Raw genomic sequence first — 15,701 nt, forward strand, 5'->3', positions numbered from 1 at the left:
AGCTTAATGCGCATGCGCATTGACCTTAAAAGTCACGGGCACTGCAAGGAATCGCCACGATTCCTTGCAGTGCAGATAAAGAGTGGATAACTCGTAATACTCTCGCCTTGCTCGATGCGCATGCGCATCGACAGGCGAGACCTAAAAAGTGAAGGACAAAATACAACAATTCTGGACCCAACCACTAGATAGACGAATAATGCACAGCATGTGAATCCAGACAAGATTCAGAATGCAAAACAAACTATTTACAGGGCCAGTCATCTGATATTATGTCCTGCCAGTTCTCCAGAAACATTAGCACTTGAACTGCCACTGGAGTAACAACTTTAGAATTGAAAGAGTACTCTGAGAGGTTTAAAGAAAATGGCCGGTGCTTGTTAAACCAGCTTTCCTCTGGCATATTCTTTAACTGTTAAGAGATTTAAAATTCGATGCATTAAATGCTTCTCCGGTTGTATGCCCAACGGATGGCCACAGCCTCCAAACTTCCTACACGTTGTGTGTTCTTTTAGATGGGGGTTGCAAGATCTAGCACTCAAGAAGAAGCCCAATTTTGTTTAAATCATTCCAACAAAAAGCCTTTGGCCATCAAATAGCTTATTCGAAAGGTTGGGCCATAACTGTACAAACATATAGAAACACCGCAGTGCACATCCAAGCATGCCATCTCAACACCAAAGTAGACAAAGCAGGAAACTGCATTCAGCAGTTTGAAAAGCTGGCTTAGAACCATCCAGGTCATTCTACTTAAGGGTTTTCACCATCTGTTAAGCTACGTTATGAAGCACAAAGACAGTAAGCTCCCATAAAGTGTTGATTTAACATGCTAGTAATAGTAAATATTTGGCTTTTGATTACTGAAGAGCAAGGCTTACTGAAGCAAAGATTGTGTGACCTAGTACATTTCATTTTTAGGGATTCCCTGTAGGAAGGAGCTGAGGAAAGTTATTCTAACCCAGCTGTCATGGGTCTGGGCACCTATGGTTTAATAGAGTTAGGGCGAGAAAGGCTTGATTTCCAAGTGTGTAGATTGTATTCCCTAGGTACAATTGGTAAGATTCTTTTGGTAAAATAGCCTTCTATTCCCCCCGGTACGGAAACAGACGTCCTCCCGTCAGCATTCTCAAAACAGGTAAAATACGCAGGTAAGTTACCTATCCCAAGGGAATCATCATTAGGGCTGGGTTCAGGATCATTATATTCTGTATTCTGTACAGAGCATTTTATTCAAAATCAGTCCTTCACAAAATGGGAAACAACACTTCAAGATGTGTTCAAGGGAATGTGGACATGTAAGCACCTTTATCCATTTTATGTGGGATTGCCCAAAACTGCAGAGCTACTGGGTGAGACTAGTAGATTGCATGATGTGAATGACAGCCCTCCCCTTAGTCAAAACTGCTAAATGGTTTGGACAAAATATATGGAGGGAATGGATAAAGACCTAAATACTAAAGATTGTGGATGGCTTTTACTCTTATAGTAGCAAAACGAAAAACAGCCTGGTGCTTGGAGCTAAAACAGTGCCATAGGTGGTTGACTGGGAAGAAGACATAGCCTGGTGCATGTTGGCTGAATAGGGGATATACAAGGGAAAGGGCCGACCTAAAAACATTAGACAAAATATGGAAAGTATGGTGGTCCCACAGAGGAATCTAATGGACAGCTAGAACATAGACTTATTGTTATGCTAACTCTTTCTTAAAACCAATAAAAAGAATGAAAAAAAAATAAGCTTAGGGATGGGATTTCTTTTTTCAAATAAAACACTTGTTGAAAGGGCTCTTTTGGAAGGCAGTAGCACTCAGAGGAGAGAAGCTGGTGTGAGCCACAGGCTGACTAGTACTTCGTCTGATGGCAAAGAAGCGGTTTCCTAGATCATTTTTTATTCTTATCTTGATGTGAGGAGAACATTTTATGTTTCTTATGCCTTCTCTCAGGTAAAGAAATCCAAGATCGGGTACTGGGCTGTTTAAGAGACCTCAACCTGCTCCTTAAAATGCAAAATACAGGTTAACCTCGGCCTCTCTCAAATATCCTTAGGATTTTCAGTGCACAATTTGAAGCCAGATACAGTAGACATAGCACACAAATTAAGACATGATGACCCAGGCTTAAAGTCCTACCACTTATGACCCCATCGTTTTGAAAAATCATTTGAGAAATAATGAAAAATACAGAGAACAATCACTGGCCCTGGATATGTTAAGGTACAGAGAAAAAGGAACAATGTTTGCTACATGTATTACGTTTGTCAAGGGCATACAATGGAGTGGATAATGCCAGACAGCTCCATTTATACGCAGCACCTTTATAAAAAAAAAAACTTTATAAAAAAAAAAAACTTGCGGATTCTGCATAGCGCCCTGTGAAAAGGTTAAAAGTAAGGACTATGAGGAAACTAATCTCCATTAGAAAACTAATTATGCTAAAGATATTTGACAATCAAATGTAAAGCCATCTTTAAGTCATATTTCACCTATTGTGTGCTTACCACTGGCAAGTAGATTTAAACGAAAAGCTTTCAAATGAAATCTTACAAGTACTGAAATTTGGACTGTTGGAATTCCACTGGAGGCCTCGACATGAAAGCGGTCTCTTAATCAATAATAGATAACCAGTACGGACAAAAAAAAAATCTATGTGTGCTTTTTATTGTGGCTTTTTACACAAGGTACTAGGCAGCTGAATGGTGAAAAAGGATCTTTTCCTAGTTCAAAATGTGGAAGAGAATTTCCCATTTCTTTCATTTCACATGAAGTCCTCACAACTAAGACATTAATCTTGTTAGATCTCAACACTACCACCAGAACTCAGATTAGTTTGTTTTTAAAAAACGGGTAGATAAATCCATTATTTTTCATCAAGTCAGTTGAGATCAAATCTAGGTTATCTGCATTGACTAGGAATGGCCAGGCTATGGGAGCTTATGGCCGGGTGTAGGATGGAGCTCCAACAATGCCAACCAATCCTGGATATATTCGTGGATGAATTTCAATGGAAAAAAAGCATAGGAGGCTCGGTTTGTGCTAGTAATTACATGAGGAATACTTACTCTAGACGTAACTTTGGACAATCATTTAGGAACTCATACAAACCAGAAAGAAGATGGATGTCATAACATATTACCTCCGAGATGAAATATTTCATCATGACTTTTAGCACAGTTATGTTAAACAGCCAAGGCACAGTTTCAACTTACCTGGACAAACTGCTTCAGTTGAGAACTATTGATATGATGTCCTTCGAGATTCATCATGCTGTCCGAAAATTCCATAACCATCTAAAATAAATAATTTGTAGAATTCAGATGCAGTCCACTCTTCACAAAACATACAAAGACAAAAAATATGCATACTTGTCGAGTGTAGTCTAAAAAGATACCAACTGGTCAGAAACCGCTTCAGAATGGCTTCAGTACTAATGAGTGTACTAACTTCAGAAGCAAACATTTTTTTAAACTTTCAGTATGGCCTTGCGGAAGGTCGGGGTTGTAAAAGAAACAGGGACGGGGCGGGAGGGGAGAGAAGAAAGACAGAGCCAGCTACAAATATGCACTCTGTGGATTGGCTCAAACTCTGCAACAGCTGAACATCCTGCGACTCTGGACAAGTCGCTTGGAGAAAGGAAACTCAAATTAAGCGAATAGGGCAAGAGTATGGAGAAAGCCTAGAAGCAGCAGCCGAAGGAGGGCATCCTAGCACACAACCCACAACCCCATGGTTGTCTGAGGTGGGGAGTCCGGCTGCTCTGACCTACCTCAGCCAACATTTACTGTATTAATTCATCCAGCTAGAAGGTGGAGATGGAGCGGCCAAGGGCCCGTGAGCAGCTTAGAGTTGCTTCATGGACTAAAAGGAAAGAATGTAAGGGCATCCTGGCATATCTTATTTTATGATTTATTTTCTATACAATACATCCCATGATTAACGTGTGTGCGAGTCCTCCTCGCCGTTGACACTGATGTCCTACTGTGAGGAGCTTGTACGTCTGAGAAGAGGTTCTAAGATGTTTGATGCGTTGCATTGTGAGCTTAAGCTGTGTCTAAGAAAAATTCGACCTGCTGGTGAGCTTCTCCATTGCAAGACAGCAACTGATGGGTGTTAAAGGAAGAACCTCAATCCCTTGCCTCGGTATAAATTGTGTTGACTTAATCTTCCCGTGCCTGCATAAAATTATTGTGTGATGTAACTGGTGCTAGTGAAAAGCGCTCCAAAGCGTTAGTCTAGAGACTGTGCTATATAAGAACTGAAACAATAAAAAAAAATTAAAAAATCAGAGGCTTCCATGAAGCACAATATCGCCATCTTGCCTCCCACCTGCCTCTCGGTTTACTATGTGTTATGTTACCTTTGCTCACCCACGTCAATGGAAGAAACAGGCAATAAGGGATACAAGCGGACACAAACAATGGGAGGGTGGTAGTGAGCAGACGACAGAGCCATCTACAAAAGATACACTCTGTATAGTGGCTCAATTAAAAGCAAAAATAGCTCCCAACAGCAGGAGCAGTTTAAGGACACAAGTCATAGGCAAGAAGAGGGAAATGCGGATTCCATAGCTGACCACCAGGAAGCAGCAATCTAGATTGGCTCTAAAGGCTACCAATGGAAAGTAATGGGTAGCCTCCAAGCCCACCAACAGCAAACAAGAAGTTTTGACTAGACGGGGCTGTCTAGGTAAGACCTAAAAAGTAGCTCCAACAACCCGAGGCAAGTATTTTGGCCATGCTACAAGAAGGGATGTGAAGCCTGGATGGGTTAACAATTTAGCAGCAAGTAAATGAGTGGGTCAAGAAAGACAAACAGTGGTAAGCAACGGTTGGGTTCTAAACACACTGTACGCTAACTAAATGGCTCACAAGCATCTATGTATGGGTGTGTCAGAGGCAATATCTAACAAGCATTGGCATAGCCAATAGGTCTTGCCTTCGGGACTGTAATAAAGACATCCCAGAGGGCGAGACCTCCGTGCCCTTTAAGATGGCGCCTGGGCCGGAACAGCAGGAAGAGGAGGTTAGCGGCACAGACACGTTGGCCGTCGCAAGACTGACGTCATGCACCACAGAAAAAGAGCGGTAGACACCAGCGTGTGGAGAGAAGCGAGTGGATTAGTCTGAGAAGGAGGAGAGCAGAGCAGAGACGGAGAAAAACTGCAGAACGGCGGAAGGACAGACACAGTGCCAGTCAGAAGAACTGTTAGGTCTGAGGACCCGGTGGAGCCCTAGAGAAGAAGAGCCGAAGAGGGAGGTTTCCCCAACAACCACTGCCTCTGTAGCTGGACATCCCCAGGAGAAGCAGGACGCCGAGATACCCCACGCTACGGTCCTGGAGGACCGTAGCTTTAGACAAGTGCACTTTATTCAGTTCTGGAAAAGGTGGGCAGGGAGACAGGGGGGGTGGCCTATGTAAGTCGGGCGCTATTTAGGACCGCTCCTCCATTACACATCTTTGTTCCCTCACAGACCGTGGTGATAGCCTATTTAGGTGAAGGGTCAGCACGCTATACATAGCAATAATCAGTAGGACTGATCAATGGTTGTTTTGTGTTTCTTTGCTTTCTTCTGGGGACACCCACCCATCCCGGAAACCAACAAGGAATTGAAAGGAAGCTACCTGAAGAAAGAAGACCCACGGATTTGGCTAACTGAACTGTTAATTGTTTCTTTGGTGTTCTGGCCATAATCCTGCATTGCTACTGTGTCTCTGCAAGACGGTAACTTTTATTTCAATAAATCCACAAAGGTGTTACTACATCTTTTTCCATGCCTACATTCTGGGTTTAGGCTGATTCGACTAAGAGTTGAGTGATCTCAGGTCCTGGGAGGTTTATTCATCAGAGTGGTGTCAGAAGTGGGATAGTCGTTAGAGGCGTATAGATGACGCAACCCGTGACTCTACAGGACATTATCTCTCAGTCGGCTGAAGGGCAGAGACATTTACAATTAATCGTGGAACAACAGAATCAGCATGAACAGAAGGAAAGGGAATCTTTCCATAAGGCCCTGAAAGAACACGCAGTAATTCTAACAAATAATCAACAGATGCAAGACACGGCCATTCTACGCCTCACGGATGCTATTTCCAGCACTAGGGTCCATCCGAATGTCCCTGGTAGTGTACATCAGAAATTCCAAGAGGGGAAGGACCCAGATTATTTCGTTACCAACTTTGAGAGAGTTGCTACCAAAGCCAGGTGGCCTCCTGAGAGGTGGGGTCAGTACATAGCTCCGTTATTGTCTGGAGAGCTACAGGCAGCGTACCAAGCTGCCAACCCTGCTGGAGTCAAGCCCTATTAGGATATCAAGAAGGCTATTTTAGAAAGACTGGGGTGTGATCAGGAATATTAAAGGGCTCGTTTTCGCAAAGAGAAATGGGTTCCGGAGACAACCCCAGAGCTCTATTTTACAGAATTAGAGATTTGGGAACTCGCTGGCTTCAACCCCTTACTTCCTCAGTAGAAAAGGTGATAGAGAAAGTATCCCTAGGACAATACTTGGAAGCTCTGCCAAGTAACACGAGTGCCTGGGTAAACAGCATCCAGGTTTAACGCAACAGTCGGCCATAGAATTAGCTTGTGCATATCATAGATCCCCTGACTTCAAAGCCCAGACGGCAAGAGCTCCTGTTCCTTCCTTTAAACCCCTCCCAAAAACACCCAGTGAAGGAGACAAACGACCTTTCCCTACTCCGAGATCCGTTTCTAAACCACTTCCAAAACCAGCTCCAGAACACATGGGACCTCAGTGCTTTTGCTGTGCAGAGTGGGGGCACATAGCCAGAAATTGTCCCTTAAACACATAGCTCGGGACATATGGAGGTAGGATGGTCCAGAGGAAGGGTATTAGTGACAGGAAGCAGTAGACAGAGGTACAAGAAAGCCGGTAGGATAAATGGGAGACCGGTTCATGCTTTATTGGACACAGGTTGCCACCATACAGTAGTAGCAAAGGAGCCGATTCCGTGGGCGAAAGAGTGCGAAGGAGAGACTGTACAAGTGTCCTGTGTGCACAGAGTGGTCAGGTCCTACCCTTTAGCTGAGATATTGATAGAGATAGATGGGTATCCACAAGACAGAAAGGTAGTAGTAGTTCCAGGGCTACTAGAAACCGTGTTATTAGGCACTGACCTTCCCCACTTCCACGAGTATTTAACTGAGCTCACAAAGCAATGTGCTGAGATAGAGTTGCTACAAGAAGCCCCATTCTGCACTGAATCTATAGCAAGTCCCAGAGACAGGGAAAAGAAACTCGTAGTCCTCATGTATGCTCTCTTCCCCAGACAATGGAAGTACTCCTGCCCGGAGCTTTCAAACTGCACAGAAAGATGACAGCACCTTACTACAGGCCTGGAAGCAATACAGGAAGTCTACCTAGACAATGTAGCCCCTTATTATTTCATAAAATAAAGGACTGCTGTATTGAGCTAGTGGAGATCCTGGACAAAAGTCTGAACAGTTACTAATTCCGATTGCATTTAGAGAACAGCAATTACAGTTGGCCCACAGCCAGGTGGAAGGGGGTCAATATGGCCAAGAGCTCACGTTGAAGTACCTGTTGGATCGCTTTTATTAGCCAGGAGTGTATCAGGAAACCGCCCGATTCTGTGCAGCATGTCCCAAGTGTCAGTTGATAAATCCCTCCAAGGACAGAAAGGTACCACTATATCCTTTGCCAATCATTGATATTCCCTTCCAGCGGGTGAGTATGGATTTAGTAGGACCATTGGTACATTCAGCAAGGGAGCACCAGTATATTTTGGTTCTGGTAGATTACGCCACCAGATACCCCGAGGCCAATCCCCTCACAAGCAAGACTACAGTGTCAGTAGCTCAGCCTATATCTTTCTTTCTTTTCGCAAGTGGGTTTTCCTTTTGGAATCCTAACAGACCAGGGGACTCCTTGCATGGCTAAACTTATGAAGGAAATCTGTAAACTATTAGGAGTTTGCCAAATTAGAACAGCAGTAAACCACCCCCAGACAGATGGTCCGGTGGAAAGGTACAACCAGACAATCAAGACCATCCTTAGGAAACTGATAGGAGACACTGGAAAAGATTGGGACTGTAAGCTGCCTTTTGTACTCTTTGCCATCAGAACGCACGAGCAGAAGTCCACAGGATTCAGTCCTTTTGGACTCCTGTTTGGACGAAAACCTCGCATTTTGCTAGAGATGGCTGTGCAGTGGACTGAAGATGAGGAAGGGAAACCCCTTTTAGGGTATATGCAAACATTGAAAGAAACCTTAGCTACTTTATGGGATACTGTGCATCAGAATATGGATAAAGTCCAAGCTAACCAAAAAGAACAGTCAAAGTACGGATTCCCCTACCCTCTTCGGATAAGAAGCTGTTGGCAACTTGGCAAGGACCGTACACTGACACAGAGGGTCACTCCTGTCACATACAGAGTTGATGTACCCCATGCCAATAGTCTCGGACAAACCTATCCTCCTCAAGAAATGGGAAGAGAAGGAGTACACTCTACCAAAGATGGAGAAAGAGAACATCCCGTATGTCAAGTAATTATCAACAAACCACTACACATACAAATGGAACTCGGAAGAGAGTACTAGAGGCCCCTGATGGGATCTAAGCTCTCTCCCGAGCAGCAGGGGCATTTGGGACGGTTGTTGGATCAATACCCAGGGCTGAGTTCTGGTAACCCAGGCGATACTTTAGTGGCTAACGATATTATCACTCAAGAAGGGCAAGTGGTAAACCTGAAACCCTATAGGATACCCAAGGCCAGAAGGACAGCTGTAAAACAGGAGGTAGAAGCTATGCTTAAAGCTGACATAATTGAACCTTCTCGCAGTCATTGGCGCTTGCCCATTGTGTTAGTGCCCAAGCCGGATGGAAGCCTTCGCTTTTGCATAGATTTCCGCCAGGTGAATGCTCACTCAAAGTTCGACATCTACCCCATGTCCCGTGTGGACGAGTTGATTGAGAGGCTAGGCGAAGCTAGAGTCATGTCCACCATTGATTTGATTAAAGTATATTGGCAGATTCTTTTAATGCAATCTGCCAGAGAAAAGACAGCCTTCTCAACGCCGTCAGGAATATACCAGTTCAAGGTGATGCTGTTTGGTTTTCACGGAGCACCGGTAACCTATCAAAGGCTTATAGAGGTCCTGTTACACACACCAAAGATATGCTGTAGCATACTTGGACGACATAGTGGTCTATAGTCCGGATAGGGAAACACATTTAGCTCATCTCAACAACATATTTGATACCCTGAGACAAGCTGGTCTTACTCTAAACCCAAAAAAGACCACCCTTGGAACACATAAGATAGAGTACCTGCGGTACACCATCAGTGAAGGTACGATATTACCACAACACAACAAACTAGAGGCCATTCAGAATATTCACCAACTCACCACCAGGAAAGCGGTACGAGCCTTTCTTGGACTAGTAGTATACTACCGCAGGTGCATCCCTCAGTTTTCCGAGCTAGCTAGTACTCTCACAGAGTTACTGAGGCACAAGACTACAAGGGCCAGGATAGAGTGGGGAAAGAGTCAGGAAGACAGTTTTTGTTCCCTACAGCAAGTACTATGTAATGCTCCTGTCCTAACCTGTCCGGACTTTAACAAGTGATTTGTGTTACTAACGGATGCTTCTGATAGAGGATTAGGAGCTGTATTGACCCAACCAGATGCACAGGGGTTACTACGACCCGTGTTATTCCTGAGTCGGAAATTGTTCCCAAGGGAAACCAGATATGCCACTATGGAAAAAGAATGCCTATCTATTAAGTGGGCTATGGAGTCATTACAGTATTACCTATTGGGTTGAACTTTCTTTCTGCTAACAGACCATGCCCCCCTGACTTGGTTAGCTACCAATAAGCTACCAACACCAAAATACTGAGAAGGCATTACAGCCCTTTTCATTTCAGACTATGCATATTCCTGGACAGTTGCAAGGTAACGCAGACTACCTCTCCAGATTCCCTGTATCAGAATGGCCCGATTGTCCATCCCGAGGAGAAAGGCAGTGTAATAAAGACATCCTGGAGGACGAGACCTTCGTGCCCTTTAGGATCGCGCCCGGGCCGGAACAGCAGGAAGAGGAGGTTAGCGGCTCAGACACGTTGGCAGTCGCAGGCCTGACGTCATGCACCACAGAAATAGGGGGTTGGACACCAGCGTTGGAGAGAAGCGCGCGGATTTGGAGGAGAAGGAGGAGAGCAGAGCAGTACAGAGAAAAACGGCGTAAGGACAGACCTAGTGCCTGTCGGGAGAAACGTTAGGTCTGAGGACCCGGTGGAGCACTGAAGAAGAGCCGAAGAGGGAGGTTTCCCCAACAACCACTGCCTCTGTATCCGGGCGTCCCCAGGAGAAGCAAGATGCCGAGATACCCCACGCTACGGTCCTAGAGGACCGTAGCTTCAGGCAAGTGCCCTTTATTCAGTTCTGGAAAAGGTTGGCTGGGCGGGGAGACGGGAGGAGGGAGGGAGGGACGGACGGACGGCCTATGTAAGTCGGGCACTATTTAGGACCGCTCCTCCATTACACATCCCTGTTCCCTTACAGAACATGGTGATAACCTATTTAGGTGAAGGGTCAGCACACTATACATAGCAATAATCAGTAGGACTGACTGGTGGTGGTTTTGTGTTTCTTTCCTTTTTTCTGGCGACACCAAGCCATCAAGGAAACCAACAAGGAGTTGAAAGGAAGCTACCTGAAGAAAGGAGACCCACAGAATTGGCTAACTGAACGGTTAATTGTTTCTTTGGTGTTCTGGCCATAATCCTGCATTGCTACTGTGTCTCTAAGATAAGACTGTTTCTTTTGTTTCAATAAATCCACAAAGGTGTTACTACATCTTTGTCCATACCTACGTTCTGGGTTTATGCTGATTTGACTAAGAGTGGAGTGATCTCAGGTCCTGGGAGGTTTATTTATCACAGCGACCTTATGTGTTTAGCCAGAACTTTTGGCTACGTTGTAGAGCATTGTGGCTGCTGTGCATCATGTTGAAAAGTTAGAATAAAAAGTGTTAAACATTTTTGTTACTTTTATACAAACCAAGACAACATTATATATAACTGAACAACCTGATTAAAAAAAGGTTTTAACATAAAAAAAACTTTTAGTTTTTTTGTACTTGCACTGCTGTCAACGTCTTCCTGCGTGTTCTCATGTTTGTTATAATTTTTTGGGTTATGGTGGAGTGGAACAAAAATAACGGGCAAGTGGAGGTTGGAAAACTGTAATTTAATTAGAACACTAGTAGCGGACGGACACTAGGGGAGAATCAACAGATGCCAGATTCCGAGGGCAGACTGACATGATGCTTAGCTGGTGCGGGATGCAAAATGGTAGTGGTGAGTGATGTTGGTGCTCAGGTGCTGCCACTATATGATGTGGAATGGAGGTATGTTGTGGATTTGAACTATGTAGTTTGATGTGTAATTATGTGGTGTGTATTGCAAATGTGTTGAGTTGAATTGTGTTGCCTGGAACTGTGGTATTGAGTGAAATTATGCTTAGTGAAATTGTGTCATGGTGTGGAGTGCATTTATGTTGATTGGTGGTATGTGGCATAGAGTGCATTTATTTGGAGTGTATTTATGTTGCATTGAGCAGAGTGCAATTATGTGGTGTGTTATTATGTAGCACTGAGTGGTATTATGTGGAGTGTATTTATGTTGCATTGAATACAGTGGAATTATGTGACGTGTAAATATGTGGTACTGAGTGGTATTATGTTGAGTATTCATATTGCATTGAGTAGAGTGTAATTATGTAATGTGTTATGTGCACTAAGAGGTATTATGTGGAGTGTATGTGCCATTGAGTAGAGTGTAATTATGTGGCGTGTAATTATGTGGTACGGAGTGGTATTATGTTGTGTAGTTATGTTGCATTGAGTAGAGTGTAAATATGTGGTGTGTAACTATGTCACACTGAGTGATATTATGTGGAGTGTATTTATGGTGCATTGAGTAGATTGTCATGTGGCTGTAATTATGTGGTACTGAGTGGTATGTGGGGTGTATCTATGTTGCCTTGAGTAGAGTAAATATATGGCATATAATTATGTGGCACTGAGTGGTATTATTTGGAGTGTACTTATGTTGCATTGAATTGTGTGTAAATATGTGGTGTGTAATTATATGGCACTGAGTCGTATTATGTGGAGTGTAAATATGTGGCTTGTAACTATGTGGCACCGTGATATTATGTGGAGTGTATTTATGTGGCGTTGAATAGAGTGTAATTATGTGGTGTGTTATTATCTGGCACTGAGTGGTATGGGGAGTGTATGTTACATTGAGTGCAGTGTCATTAGGTAGCATGCTGCACTGAGTGGTATTATGTGGAGTGTATTCATGTTGCATTGAGTAGAATAATTATGTGACGTGTAACTGTCACACAGTGGTATTATGTGGAGTTTATTTATGTTGCATTGAGTAGAGTGTAATTATGTGGCGTGTAATTGTTGAGTGTATTTATGTTGCATTGAATAGAGTGCAATTATGTGACATGTCATTTATGTGCTACTGAGTGGTATTATGTGGAGTGTATGTTGCATGGAGTAGAGTAATTATGTGGTGTGTAATTATGTGGCACTGAGTGGTATTATGTGGAGTGTATTTATGTTGCATTGAATAGAGTGCAATTGTGACGTGTGATTATGTGGTACTGAGTAGTATCATGCGTTAAGTCCCTGAGTTGAAGTAAAGGTTAAACGCGGGCCACAGGTGTGGGCCGCTAACACTAGGCCGCCAACACTAAAAATAACACAGGTCAAGCACAGGCAACCCGCTTGACTACATCATACCGAAAGTGCACACTGAGCAACAAAGTTTAATGACCCAATTGTGGCAGACATTTTACATCAGCACAAAATAGCTATTGTAAAAGAAAAATGTAAGTTGTCATTTTCTTCCTTAAGTGACATCTCCCACCTTACGTGACTCTTTCAACGCCATTAGGGAGAAGATGCCACCACGTTACTGAGTCTCATTAAACTGGATCACAGTAACACTTGCCTTTTAAAGTTCTCATCTTAAAGAAAACAGAACGTGAATTCCTCCAATCTTTACTCGCTCTACTACTCTTTACTATCACTTCGAGACAGACGTATTTCTTGCAATGCATGTATGTGCAATATAACCTGAAGGCTAGGCCGAGATGAATTTACAAAGCAAGTGTATGTAAACTAACTTAATTGGCCTCCGACATAGATTTGAAACACACTTGACATCGTAGCCGCCCTCCCGGAGAGGTTACCAGTTGCCTTTACGTGCACTTCAAAAACTGTTTAAAATGCAGGCTGGGCCAGAGACCAGCAGGCTATATTTCCTTAGTAACTATTCTGTTGGACTGCAAACTGCTCTTAAACAGTGTGAATTTTTATTTTATTTACGTGCAGGTTTCAGCCCCCAACAAGCTTTCACTAAGTAGTTACAAAAAGTCACTGAATGTCGAAAATACCCTTTAAATTAAGATCACAGTTGTATCATCCCCCAATAGGTTTTGGTAAGTGCCCAAACACACTAGTATAACACTTCGCCAGCGATTGAACAAAAGGGACATAAGGAAGAGAAGGCAGAACTGAAGTTGTAAAAGGAGCTAGCAGATCGAATCCCAGCATCTCTGGGTCGATTCCTGTAGCCCTGAAAGTAACCTGAGAATAGAATACTGCCTGCACTCCATCTGGCACAATGCGTGCAGCCGCTGCTAATTAAAACAAGCATTTGCAATGCAATAGGTCTCGCATTTGCGAAAGTTTAAGCTATTGGCATTGTTAATGACAATGTCTTTTTTATCTATTTTGAAAACCAACATAAATAAATAGCATTATCATTTACAATGCCAATAGCTCAAACTCTTGCAAATGCGAGACCTATTGCATTGCAAATGCTTGTTTTGTTTATGCTTTATTACCAGTTAGCTCAAAGCATTGTACACATGTATTTAATATAATGCTAGAGAGCTAATGATGCGACCTTTCAGAGCCTACAGAAGAGTGCGTAGTTCACAATATCCAGTCTTGATATTAAGTTCTGGGAAGTTGTCTTAGTGGTGAGGAGGTATTGGTCAGTTCTAATATGTGTGTTCTTAGGCAGAAGACCTTACTAGTATCTTCCCCTAATTGTAGGGATCCAGTAATATTTTGGCTTCATTTTATAGCACTAAAAACAAAAGATCTAGAATGCGGTTAAGACCAATTGAACAGTACCTGCTCTAAACAGCATCTTAGTCTAGATAATGAGGAAGTAATCCCATGGTAGGACTTCGAGCTACAATAGCCACCTGACAACCATTAACTCATTAACAAAGCTAAGTCATTAGGCCTAAGCAACCAGCATCCCAGTTACCAAACTGTTTAATGCGTGCTTACAAACTGGAATAGTGCCCGAGAACTGGAAAGTGTGAATGGTTTACCCTATTTCTGAATACAAAAAATCTTAATACCAACAACTCAGGAAATTATATCACACTACTACCCAGTCAAATTAAAATTCTGTAAAAAAAAAAAAACTTCTAGAAATTTGGAATTTTATGCAGCAGCAACGTCTGCAATAGTTGATCAAAGGCAGCTGGGCATTTTGCTCTGGCAGTGGAACTGAATTTGCACTTTCGATGACCATGTAAGTGTCAGATAAAAGATTAATGTTAAATGTCTGCCCTGTTCATGCTGGACTTATCGGCAGTCTTTGATATGATCAACCATTGCATCTTATTCACATGACTGGCTGAAACTGCAATATTCAGCACTGTCCTTGCATGGTTAAAATCATTCCTAGCCAATTGTACACAGATGTTATCTTTGGCCACCTTCTTTTAGATAAACTACCTATAAACTGAGTTCCACAGGGGGCCATTGTTGTTACCACTACTTTTCAACATCTATGTTCAGGGCTAGACTGGCCGTAGCGGGCACCGGGCGTTTTCATGGTGGGCGGTTTTGTTACTGGTGGCCGGTTTTGCAGTAGTGCTGCAATACTGGCTGCAATACTGGCCCCATGTAACAAGAACAGCAGCAGTGCTTGACACTAGGACCACCCGCCGGTCGAGCGGATTTGTCAGGGCTTGTTTCTGTTCCCAGGCATGTCTATGTTGGTCCCCTATTGAAGATAATAAGATTTTTCGGAAATACAACATACAGCACTACCATATGCAGGAAATACTCAAATAATCGGAGGGACAGTCTGGTGGAGATTCAGGAGGAGATGAACACCAATTTCCTTAAACTGAATGCAAGCAAAAAGAAAACCTTAGCCTAGGAAACAACCCCTCGCTCTGGGATTGCATGTTGTGGCTCCCAGATTCGGAGAACAACCACCCCCCAATGAAAGCCAGAGTCATCAGTGCAATGGTCAATTCGGACTCATACCTCGTTACACATAAGAATGTGGGTGGTGTCCAATCTTCATGCTTTCTTATATTGCTAACACCTAGTAAATTTCTTCTGGTTATACCGGTGAACAAACATCCAACACTTCTCCCTATCCTGACACTTTCATCATTAGCTAAAGTAATAGTCTATTCTTGGGCTCTGGGGATATCTTTTGTCCAGACTTCTACTTAATCAAAACTTAGCCATCTGTACGGTTTGTAAGCTCCACTAATTTACTCCCATTACGGGGACTTGCAATTCCCTGCATTAGCTCCAAATTTAGAATTGAATACAGTTTAATACCCTCTGTTTCGCCAACAGGGATTCCCATGACC

The 15,701-nt window shown here is 43.2% G+C and overlaps 1 protein-coding gene across 4 annotated transcripts in view; it reads right to left on the minus strand.

Annotated features, from left to right (window-relative positions):
- Positions 1 to 15,701, minus strand: part of GGNBP2 (gametogenetin binding protein 2) — a 352,328-nt gene that overhangs the window by 260,436 nt on the left and 76,191 nt on the right. For all 4 annotated transcript variants that reach the window (XM_086954908.1, XM_086954907.1, XM_086954905.1 and 1 more), the window contains exon 2: positions 3,206 to 3,286. In XM_086954908.1, the coding sequence (XP_086811034.1) occupies positions 3,206 to 3,286 (81 nt within the window). The remainder of the gene's footprint in view (positions 1 to 3,205; positions 3,287 to 15,701) is intronic.

Source organism: Lissotriton vulgaris, chromosome 2_1, assembly GCF_964263255.1.
Source record: "Lissotriton vulgaris chromosome 2_1, aLisVul1.2, whole genome shotgun sequence".
Classification (NCBI taxonomy): Eukaryota; Metazoa; Chordata; class Amphibia; order Caudata; family Salamandridae; genus Lissotriton; species Lissotriton vulgaris.